This window comes from Meleagris gallopavo, chromosome 3, assembly GCF_000146605.3.
Source record: "Meleagris gallopavo isolate NT-WF06-2002-E0010 breed Aviagen turkey brand Nicholas breeding stock chromosome 3, Turkey_5.1, whole genome shotgun sequence".
NCBI classification, from domain to species: domain Eukaryota; kingdom Metazoa; phylum Chordata; class Aves; order Galliformes; family Phasianidae; genus Meleagris; species Meleagris gallopavo.
This window is the reverse complement of record NC_015013.2, coordinates 79705942-79717675: the sequence shown is the minus strand read 5'-3', so window position 1 is coordinate 79717675 and position 11734 is coordinate 79705942. Positions and strand designations below refer to the sequence as shown.

Below are 11734 nucleotides of genomic sequence, written 5' to 3'. Positions count from 1 at the left end.
GCTATCATGTTTACCAAGGCTTTGTGTTTCACTGTGATCCTTGTTTGCTTGTAAGTTGTGTTGGTACATGTTTGGAAAACGTGTTTTTATAGGTTAGAAATTGATGCTCCTTGTGTTGCCCAAACAAAACTGCCCCTACTTACTGCAGTGTTGGTGCTCAAAAGCCTCAGCTGTGCTTGCTGCGTTTCTTCCATTTTACCATTTCTTCCCCCCCGCCCCGATACGGGTAGTGCTGGAAAAGAAGCTGTATGTGGAGAATCTTCTACCTCTTCAAAGCAAAGTTACCTCTAGCTTGTAGTTAAATTCAATCAGATGCTTACGTTCTGCAGATATTAGCAGCTTTATGTCATAAGACATGGTTTCCTGCTTCCCCGTGGCTTTATATGCTGGTGTCTTTATATCAGCAGTAAGGAGGTACTTACTAGACAAGTAGAAAACAGGTAGCTGCTAGGTAAGAGGGGAAGGAAGTCTTATTTTCTGGTGGGGAAGGAGGAAGAAAGTGAAACCTTCAGGAAGATTGGAGTGATGCAGTTAGTTTCTTCATCACTTGCATAAAAAATACGAAAAATTACTAAGAGGATTCTGAGATGCATAGCAGTCTGGTCAGAAATAGAGAGTTGTACTTTCTGTTCTAAGAAAACTTGGAGCAGTCTGCAGAGTTGATCATTGTATTTTAGAATGCCCTGTGTTAAAACAGCATATAGTGTAGTAGCAGCTGCTGAGAAAGCTAGACTAGAAAGAAATGGAAAAGGTAGAAGACCACTGTGGCTAAGAAAACAGGTACACATCTGTTTTCATTCTGACAGTTTGGTGCTGTCATCAACTTTGTTAAATGTATTCAAGGATTTTTTTCCTTGTATGGTGAACATTTTAAATTCATGTGGATGGTTTTAGTCTGTGGAAGTAGCATTGATCTTCCTGTTCTTCCTGCTTCGTATTTACTTTGCACAAAGTTTATGTATTACATAACCGACACCTGTAAGTGTTTTATACAAAATTTTGATCTTAATGAATGAAAAGCAGACATAAGGAGTATGTTTGTGAGGATGTTACTCATCAAGAATTCTTTCTTTCTCTCTATTTGCCTTTCTCTTTACAGATCTGCTCTTCGATTTAGACATCTGGGACCATGTTCTATGCCCACTTTGTCCTGAGCAAGCGTGGGCCGCTGGCCAAAATATGGCTGGCAGCCCACTGGGATAAGAAGCTAACCAAAGCCCATGTTTTTGAATGTAATCTGGAGAGCAGTGTGGAGAGTATCATTTCGCCAAAGGTATCTATTTTACACTGATGTAATGTTATCTTGTACTGAAAAGAAATTGTTTGTGCAGGTGGTAGTTACTATTTGGGTTGCTTAGAATTGCTGTTCTAAAGCATGAAAAGGCCTTTTCAGATGTGAAGTACTCTTTTGAATGATTCGAAAGATGACTTTGTTGTCAGTTCTCTAATACTAGAGTATCATGCAGTTTAGTTAGAAAATGTTTTATTTTGCATAAATGGAGAACTTGTATCTTGATATGTTGTGCATCATTTAGAAGCAGATGTTCGCAAAAGAGCCTGAACTTGTGTGCAGAGTTATCTTTTAAAGGCCTTTGTTGTGCTTTCAGAGTTGTTGCTGGAAGTTGCAGAAATAATATTTAAGATATTGTTTATGCTTGTGACCAAAGTACAGAACAGGCTTTTTATCAGCAGCAAAAAAGAAGTGAAGACTTAAAATAGCTTGTAATATTACTGTTTTTGTGAAGGTAGGTTCATTCAATAACAATATTACAGGGTAATGTAGAGGCCTTGCTTTTGAACCTTTTGGTTTTTTGCTTGTTCTTGGAAAGAACACAGGGACAAAATTGGAAGAATGTAACAGCTGTACAATTACTGTGAAACTAGGGGGAATTTTGGGGAACTTGTGTTCTTAATGTCTTTTTCTCCTCTGCTGCTCATAAAAATGAACATACCCGTTCAAGAACTGGTGCACTGATTTGGTTATAAATTCTGTCCCTTAAGAGTAAGAAAGTCCCTATGTAGAAAAGAATGAAAATTTATTTTTCTTTTCTTTTGATTGAATCAAACAAAACAGTGTGGCAATAATGCTAATCTGGATTTTGGAAAAGCTGCCATTATGAAGCAAAGATACCTATAATACAATTACAGAGATGCTTACTGTTCTAGTACAAAGTCATTTCCTTCAGTGCCAGCCCTGGAAGGATTTGGAGAGGATGTTTGTGGACTCAGTTGAGAGCTCCTTTCAGAAAAAGGAGAAACTGCTGGGTACTCTTTCATATGTTTAACTTTGTGTAAGACTTTCATCTTGCTGTAATGTGAGTTAATGTATGCGAGTTTGTATTCATAAAGTTTGAAGGTACACATTTAAGGTTTAATCTTTCTTCAACACAAGTCACCTGTGCTTTAGACTAAAACATTTAAGAAGAATCCTCTGGAGATTTCCTATGACTCCTTCAGTGCATGAAGTACTCAATTACACAGCAAAACATTCAGGCTAAGGAGGAGAGCAATTTAAGCTAACTTCAATATGACAGTATTTGTTTATGAACATCTTTTGTCTTCCACTGTTGTTCTACTTTCCTCTGTAACTGAAGGACAGATGATGGAGAGGTAGCACAGCACCGTCTCTTTACCCACACCTCAGCCTTAATCACATTGTAATTTCTGCCTGTCCAAAATTTGATTTATTCATTTATTTAGTTTTCACAACTGAAGTAACAAAGGTGTCAGAAAAGGATGTGGTGAATTGGATTTTGTCTTAATGTCTTTTTTCTTCGAAATTCCTTAAGTGAGATTCTCACCAATTTACAATTTACTTACATTTTCCAACTTATCCTAGACTAATATACAGAGTATCATCTGAAACTGTAAACTTTTCATTTTTTCTTTGTTTAGAGTTTTCTACTGATCTTTATCTTTATTTGGAATATTTGATATTACTGAAAAACTCATACAAAGCTGGCAAACCTAATCATAGGGAAGAATCACTGATTGTGTAATCTTCTTTCAGGTGAAGATGGCGCTTCGAACTTCAGGGCATCTCTTATTAGGCGTTGTCAGAATCTACCACAGGAAAGCAAAATACCTCCTTGCAGACTGTAATGAGGCCTTCATTAAGATTAAGATGGCTTTTCGTCCAGGTACCTATCTTTGTCCAAGTGGTTCTAAAGTTTTATAGCCCTTTTTAAGGTGATACAAAGTTCTACTTTCTTGCATAGGATAATTACAGGATAAGTTATTTTCCTTAGTGTTGCTTCAGGCTGGCTATGTGAATGAGTTGTATGATGATTTATTTTTTTTTATTGGATTCTGAACAAAATCTTTTCCTATTGGGGCTGATTGAGTAAAATAGTCTGAAAAAGTGGCATGCTGACTTGAAACAATTTGAGGAGGCACTTGTCTCTGTTCTCAGTTTACTTTGCAGCTTAACCACTGTGGTGTTCTTGTTTGCTCTGAGAATTGCTTACATGTTTTAATCAGCTAACAGGTACAAATATCGAATTGCCCTGAAAAGCGGGGCTAAGTTTCTTAGCTGCTAGCCAAGGACTGTGACGTGTAAACTTGTGGAGTCATGCTTGGTCCTGGTACACTGTGGATGATGATTTTTTGATTATCCGTTGCGAAGGGGAGCAGAGTTGGCAGTGCTTCTGAAGTGTCAGTACCTCAGAATGGCCTCAGAATGTCTTGTGTGGGTCAGAAAGCAGAACGTGGAGGTCAGATCTCCCGCTGGCTACAGAAGGAATTGAATCTGCATTTTCCCTGCAGATGTCCTGACCTCTATAAGCTTTTGAATTAAACAGGGGCAATGTTACTACTGGCTCTATGTAGTATTGGGTTACTACTTACTGCTGGTTCTGTTTTTCTTTAATGATGCCCATTGAATAGCAGATCCTTGAGCTATCTCAGGAGGATTAAAAAAGACAACAACCAAACACTGCTGTGGTTTAGATCATCTAGCTATTTTCAGTGCAGAAGCAGAAGATTTGTGTGGGTGGTCCAAGTACTGTGCTGGTGGGATTTCAGAAGTCAGTTGAATTGACTACGTGACCAGAAGCAGAGTAGACATTGTGTTGTCACTGCTTAGCACAAACCAAAATGTAGAACTGTGTATCTCATCTGGAGCATCACGATCAAACGATTTCCTACCAGGTACCTGCATTAACAGATACCTGTGTAATATTCTGATGACATAAAATGCCTGCATTAGCTGCATGGCTCAGCACTGTGCTGCACAAACATTTAGTGACCCAAAGCTTGCAGTTCTTGCAGGATTATACAGTTGAGTGTGACGGGTTGATAAGTAGGTGTTTTGTTGTTAGCCTGAATCTCAATACTAACATTATCTAAGATTTCTTCATAGGTGTTTAGCATGGTTTCAACTCAACGATTGAAAGACAATAAGTTTATGAAAGAACAGCTTCGGTGAAAGCACAGGGAAAAATGCTGTCCTTGTAAAGAATGGGAACTCATGCCTGAGTGTTTTTCTCTGCAGGGGTTGTCGATTTGCCTGAGGAAAACAGAGAGGCTGCTTACAATGCTATTACCTTACCCGAGGAGTTTCATGATTTTGACCAACCACTTCCTGATCTAGAGTAAGTTGATGCTTTTCTTATAACTTCTTCATGAGTTATCTGTAAACGTGGCAAGTATACAGCTTGAAGACTTCTTAGCTTTTAAGAAATAGGGGGGTTACGAAGGCTACTGTTTTATGTATTATTTGTAATGGAATTTCTGGGATGTGGCTTGCTTTAATAAATAGTCTATTTGGTTTGTACTCAATTTGGGTTATATACTAAATTTCAATTGGGGAAAAAAAAAAAAAGCTTTTCTAAGAAAAGTGCCTTAACACACAGCTGAATATTAACTTAGTACATTCACTAGATACATTTTTTTTTATTAACTATATTAATAGCTCTCGGAGCTGAAAGAGGGCAGTGCTGTTCCGAGTTATTAAATTGGCCTTAAAATTAGTGGCCCTGCATAACAAGGCTGAAACAGAAGTACTGATACATTTTCCAGAAGATGACACAACTTGAGTTAAAGATTTTAACTTTTAATAGTCTCAGTGCTTCAAGTAGGACATTCTATTCTGTGTTTGTCATCCACTTTTTCATTGAGTAAAAGTATAGTGAACTGTTTAGGAATTTCATGTTTGTCTAAGGATTATGTTTGTTTATTTTTTAATGGAGATGTTAATAATTGCCTTTTGTTTGTTTAAGTGATATTGATGTGGCCCAGCAGTTCAGTTTGAACCAGAGTAGAGTGGAAGAAATTACAATGAGAGAAGAAGTAGGCAACATCAGTATCCTCCAGGATAATGACTTTGGTAAAATCTTGTGTATTATGTTGTTCATAAACTGTGAAGTTGTAGTCTTGCAATTACTACAGAATTCCTGCTAGTAAGTACAGAAACAAATCAGATCAAACAGGATGTGTTTCCATATGTTTAGTTTTTATGTTCTTGAGTTTTTCCAGAAAGTCTGCCCTCTGTTACTCAGCATGCTTCTAGCTGCTGACCTAAAGCTGAAGAATGTTCTGTCACATTAATTAGTGAAATACTATATCAATTTTAATATGATATGATATGAAGAAGTCAGTTGTCACTTGAATTCTAGGCATGTTTTCAGTCAAAAAATGCTAGGAGTTTTCTAAAGGTGGAGCAGTTGGTGGTGACAGGTTTGCTGATGCTCCTTTCAGTATCTGCTCAAGGATGGTGTTCTAAGATTTGAATCAAAACCTGAAAATATTTGGAAAGTATTTACCTTTGGATAGTGAAAGAGAAATAAAATCCATATCTTAAATATCTTATTGAAAGTGCAGTCTGAGCTTTGACTGTTTATTTTATATCAGTTTGGTCTCTGTACATGCAACTCAGTCTCGAGGCATAGGATATAACTTTTTGATTATAAGGTCCTGCTAAAATCTGTTTCAAAAAGGTTTAAAGTAGAGATTTTTTTTTTCTTGTAATTGTTTGAACAGTATTTTTGCTGTTAGTATTGATGAGCATTATTTAGGGCCACAAGAATGATTCAAGTGATAAAACATCTCTGCTATGAGGACAGGCTGAGAGAGCTGGGGCTGTTCAGTCTGGAGAAGAGAGAGCTTCAGGGAAACCTTATAGCAGCCTTTCAGTGTCTAGAGGGGTGGGCTGTGAGGAAGAAGGCAGGATCTGGTGTGATAGGACATGGGGAAATGGTTTCAGACTAAAAGAGAGGAGATTTAAATAGGACAGAAGGAAAAGTTTTATAAAATAAGGGTAGTGAAGCACTGGAACAGGTTGCTAAGAGATGGTGTGGATGCCCCATCCCTGGTGACATTGAAGGGCAGGCTGGGCAGCGCTCTGAGCACTCTGCTCTAGCTGTAGGTGTCCCTGTTCATTGCAGGGCAGATGGAGTAGATGGCCTTTAAAGGTCCTTCCAACTCAAATGATTCTACAATTTCTTCTGTTTTGCCTGTTAACTCTGAAATTAAAGTAACTCTGAAAATGTTTGTTTCAATATATATTTTGCACTTTATGAAAAATTACAGGATTAAAATGATGAAAAGGTTTGGTCTTACAAGTGAATCTTTCTTGATGGGTTAGCTAGGTCCCTTGCATGCTGGTTCTGCTGCATTTACAGCTGTGAAATCATATTCTTGCAGGTGACTTTGGGATGGATGATCGTGAGATGATGAGAGAAGGTAGTGCATTTGAAGATGACATGCTAGTGAGCACCAGTGCTTCCAATCTCCTACTGGAACCTGAACAGAGCACCAGTCACCTTAATGAGAAAGCTAATCACCTGGAGTATGAAGACCAGTACAAAGATGATAATTTTGGAGAAGGAAATGATGGTGGAATATTGGGTATGTTTGAGAAATTAAAATATTTTTCCTCTATCCTATGTTGTACCTTAGTATTTTTTTGGGAAGGAGGGTGATGAGGTTGTTTACTGTGTTACTTTGATTCTCTTAAGTTGTGTTTTCAGCAGTGCAGTTCTGCTTTGTGAGTGCTGTAGCAGCACAGACGGTGCATTCCAGGTGAACTCTGTGTTTTTAAATGAAGTAAAATTAAGTCATCCAGAGCTTTCCCATTCGGTAAAGCATAAAACATTCTTTAGAGATAAAACAACATGTAACTCTTTGACTTCTTTCAGTGGTTTCATTAATATGTTACAAGTTATATTAAATGCTTCCACTTGAAGTATCGAGAAACAGCAAGATGCAAGTATGTGGCAAGTGTATTGTAATAAAGTTTATCTCTAAGTTGTGAGTTGGAGGTGAAATTTGCCTTGTGATGGCTTCCACGTTAGCATCAAAAGTATAGATTTCTCTAACTTCTGCACTGTCTTTATCTGTGTTCTCCTAAATTTGTTTATAATTCATTACAAACTTATTTGTACTTTGTGAATTTGTGGAGGCAAAAGTGATGTTTTCACATGACAAATTCCTTTTTTCAGATGACAAACTCCTCAGTAATAATGATGGTGGTATTTTTGATGACCCACCTGCACTCTCAGAAGGTGGAGTAATGATGCCAGAGCAACCTCCCCATGACGATATGGATGATGATGATAATGTATCGAGTGAGTATGATCTAAGGCTAGAACTTGAATTGTTTTTTAACCAGTTTAATTAAGAATCTAATTCCTTAGGAGTATGTTGAACTGGATGTGTATGTGAAATGTGTTGGACCGTTTTAAGATGTGGAGGGAGAGGATGGGAAGCACAGCACTGTTTTTATTTTGATATTATAATGCACTGTATTTCTTCTTACTGGCAGTGGGTGGACCAGACAGCCCAGACTCAGTAGATCCAGTTGAACCATTACCAACCATGACTGATCAGACAACTCTTGTTCCCAATGAAGAAGAAGCTTTTGCTCTGGAGCCTATTGACATAACTGGTAAGTAAACTGTTCGGAAATATTTTCTTTGGCTCATTCAGAGCCCACCTTAGTATGATGGATTAGAAATGAATGACTCTACTTCTCAATTGAGAAGGAAACCAAGGATGGAGTGCTGAATTCATTTTTATCCTAATTTTAGCCTTTTAGTGTTTCTGGACAGGTAACTTGTTTCAGTAATCCTGGAGGACACTGGTTTGTAACTCTTGAGGAATGCGTGGAATTAAAAAACAAACAAACAAAAAAAAACACAGTGAATTGGAAAAGACCTTATCATGTCTTCAGTTGTAATGCAGTATCTGTAGTGCACCAGCATTGTCACTATGATATTTTTGATGGCCAAGAGTGACTGTTTAAATTGTGAATGCTGCTTAGAGAAGGAGTGGTCTTTTTTCTGAATTACTGATCTCAGCAAATAAATCTCTTTATTTGAAGCTCTAGTAAATAGAGAAAAAGACAGAATTTCATTAATGCAAGACGCTTGCTTGAAGTGGTATTGCATTTGGCTCAGTATAAACAGATCCCTGCTTTAATTTAAGCATCACTTAAAAAAAGTAAAATAAAATTAAGATCTGTGAAAAAACAAACAAACAAAACAAGAAAAACCATAGTTTGTCCTGTATTTGGAGCTCCGGACTGATTTACTGCTTGACCAGTTAGTAAGCCCTGTCTCTGCCCTCTGGTGGTAAGCTAGCAACAGAGGTCCTTAGCTGATCAGCTGGGAGGGACCAGCAAAGACAGCATTTTCCAGAGCTTCAGGGTCTGCTGCCAAGGGCCAGGCTGTAAACAATTTAAAGTAAAGCCTTCTAGAACAGGATGAGAGGTACAGGTATGATAACCACCCATAGCAGTATTACGTAGGGCTTAAGGAAAAAAATCATCAGTAAGTTACAGTAGTTTGGTTTTTTGGCCAGTGGGACCTTACATCTCAGCGATTTGCTCATGAAGAACACCAACCAAACAAACCATGAGGGAGGAGGCATATGCAGCTAGGGATATTGACAATTATGAGAAAGATCCAATTACACTACAAGTGTAACAGAAGAATTTGGAGGCTGTGGGACTGTATTTGTAGCGAGTAACATTTGATATAGTGCTTCTAGGTCTTCATACCTTCTAGTGCTAACATTTCTTTATTCTTGTGGCTGCATTATATGTGGTCAAGTAAGGCCTATAGAAAATCTGTAAGATTTCTACTACAATTTGGTATCTTGATGAGCTCAGCTTCATTAATTTTAAAAAATCTCAACAGTCAAGGAAACCAAAGCAAAGAGGAAGAGAAAGCTCATTGTGGACAGTGTGAAAGAGTTGGATAGCAAGACCATTCGAGCCCAGTTAAGTGATTACTCTGATATTGTTACAACGCTGGACTTGGCACCCCCTACGAAGAAACTGATGATGTGGAAAGAAACTGGAGGAGTCGAGAAGCTTTTCTCTCTGCCTGCACAGCCTTTGTGGAATAACAGGCTACTGAAGGTAATGCTTTTGTACAAATTAATTTTTATATGGGATGTGTTCAGGATTGTGCCTTGCTGGTAAACACCAGTATTTGAGTTACAATCTAATGATAGGAATATTCATCAGTTTTCTTCTTGTTTTTGCTTTTCTTTTCTTTTTTTAAGACTTACTAAAAATGACATAAAATACCAATGCTTATTTATCAGTTACAAAAATAATTTTTCTTGCTTATAAATGTTGGAGAGGAGATTAAAAAGGAGGAAGGAAAGGTAGCATGTGATTGCTTTATGTGACATAAGACATTGAGAGCTGCAATAGTGAGTAGTTTAACCTCTTTCCTGTAGCTCTTTACTCGTTGTCTGACACCCCTGGTTCCAGAAGACCTAAGAAAGAGGAGGAAAGGTGGAGAAGCTGACAACCTTGATGAGTTCCTTAAAGACTTTGAAAACCCAGAGGTGCCCAGAGAGGAACAGCAACAGCAGCAGCAGCAACAGCAGCGGGATGTCATTGGTTTGTTTGTCATTGGTCATTTGGTCAAAGATGCTCTGCTTTCCTTCAGAGCTTGTTTCTTTCCTTTGTTCTTATATTAAGTTCCTAAATATAATGAAGTAAGGACTTTAATTGCTTGCTTAGCTTTTCATACAGTCCCTGACTTAAAACAGCTTTTTTTTTCTAGAAATAGAAGACAGATTTGGTTTGGTCCAGTGGATTAAATGGGTATTGTATTGGTTTGTATACACATCTGTACCAGATCATTGCAGAAGCTATGCAGTCTGTTAGGATACTTCATTCTAAATAGCAGACTAGACCTAGATGCATCAGTACTACTTGAAAATACATTACTAGAACTGTTTTTATTACGGAATATAGATGAACCAATTCTGGAAGAACCGAGTCGTTTACAAGAGTCAATGATGGAAGGCAGCAGGACCAACCTGGATGAATCTGTTATGCCACCTCCACCTCCACAAACTGGTGTTAAACGCAAACTGCAGCAGGTGGAACCGGAACCAGTGTTACCTGTAAGAATCATTGTGATTTTTTTTTCTTTTAGTTTTAATCAGAAGTGGGAAGTATCTTTGAGCAGGATGTGACACAAATTTGAGGTACTGACTTTCTTTGCTATCAGCATACAGTGGAGTAGTAGCAGAATCTCTTAAGAGTATAGCCTTTGTGGGGTTTTTCTGAAAAGTTTGTGTCAGCTTTCCCCTGAAGTCAAATTGAGTAGGAACTGATGATGTTTCATCCAAATAAAGTCTTCGATGAATAAATTATATCAAGACCTTCTGCTGTGGCAAGTGTATATTAGAAAGGACTGTGTGAGCTGCACAGATCCTACCTTTTGAAAGATATTTCTGGTGGTTCACTGTTAATAGTTCAAACAAGATCTGTCAGGAGAGATTTCTCCTCTGGGTTATGGGTAGGCTATTTCATATCTATCCCTTCTGTAAAAACTGTGCTGCAGTGTGAATTGAAACCATGTTTTTTAAGGGGGAGAAGAAAAGTGCAAAATTAACGTTACGCTCTTTCTGAATGCTAACCTGATGAGAAGGAGCAGTCCTAGATTGCAGTCTTTCTCACGTTTGTGAACTTGTTATCCCATTTCTCGTGGGATTACAGGTTACTCACTGTTGAATGACACAGATGTTACATGATCTTATGAAGAGCAGAGCACTGGATAAAATTGGTATCAACTGTGCTGAAGTAGATAATGTGTTTTGGAATAACTTGGATTATGCCAACAAGATCAGGTCTCTAGGTAAACATACCTTTGAGGTACCTGCTGTGTGGTGCTCTCATGTAGAAGTAAATGCTTAGAAACTTTATAGAGTGCCTCGTTCTTAATTCTGTCCTGCTTGTGTTGCAGGGGACAACATTTTGATATGCTGGAGGTGTCTTACTGACTGAGATAGTTTGTTCATGTAGTGCTGTGTCTGGTTACGTGTGCTGATCCAAGAAATGAGATCAGTAGTTTTGTTGGAAGCCTTTTTCCTTAGTGATGCCATAGCTTTTGTTTGAGCAGAATGTGAAGGATTAAAAATGCAGGTGTGGAGAGCAAACGGACAAAAACATTACTTCTCATTTTTCAAAACTTCTTATAAATGGCTAAGAGAAGAGTTAGAGAGACTTGGATGTTGTGAAACTGTTTTGTCGTGTCAGTATTCTGTTGTAAAAGCACCAATAAAGTGATTCTCTGTTTATCTGTTACTGTGTATTCTTAAAGCATCCACCATCACAACAGCTGGAAATACCACCAGTAGAAATGCCTCCAGAGGAGCCACAAAACATCTGTCAGCTAATACCAGAGCTAGAACTTCTACCAGAAAAAGAGAAGGAGAAAGAAAAAGAGAAAGAGGAGGAGGAAGAGGAGGAGGTAAGAGCACAGCTCTT

General features: G+C 38.0%; 1 protein-coding gene across 1 annotated transcript in view; it reads left to right on the top strand.

Annotated features, from left to right (window-relative positions):
- Positions 1 to 1129: 1129 nt before the first annotated feature.
- RAD21 (RAD21 cohesin complex component) overlaps positions 1130 to 11734 on the top strand; it is a 16573-nt gene continuing 5968 nt past the window's right edge. The window contains exons 1-11 of the mRNA XM_010709247.3: positions 1130 to 1273; positions 3011 to 3140; positions 4493 to 4592; positions 5220 to 5326; positions 6643 to 6846; positions 7440 to 7565; positions 7763 to 7885; positions 9138 to 9361; positions 9688 to 9853; positions 10214 to 10365; positions 11568 to 11717. Of these exons, the coding sequence (XP_010707549.1) occupies positions 1130 to 1273; positions 3011 to 3140; positions 4493 to 4592; positions 5220 to 5326; positions 6643 to 6846; positions 7440 to 7565; positions 7763 to 7885; positions 9138 to 9361; positions 9688 to 9853; positions 10214 to 10365; positions 11568 to 11717 (1626 nt within the window). The remainder of the gene's footprint in view (positions 1274 to 3010; positions 3141 to 4492; positions 4593 to 5219; positions 5327 to 6642; positions 6847 to 7439; positions 7566 to 7762; positions 7886 to 9137; positions 9362 to 9687; positions 9854 to 10213; positions 10366 to 11567; positions 11718 to 11734) is intronic.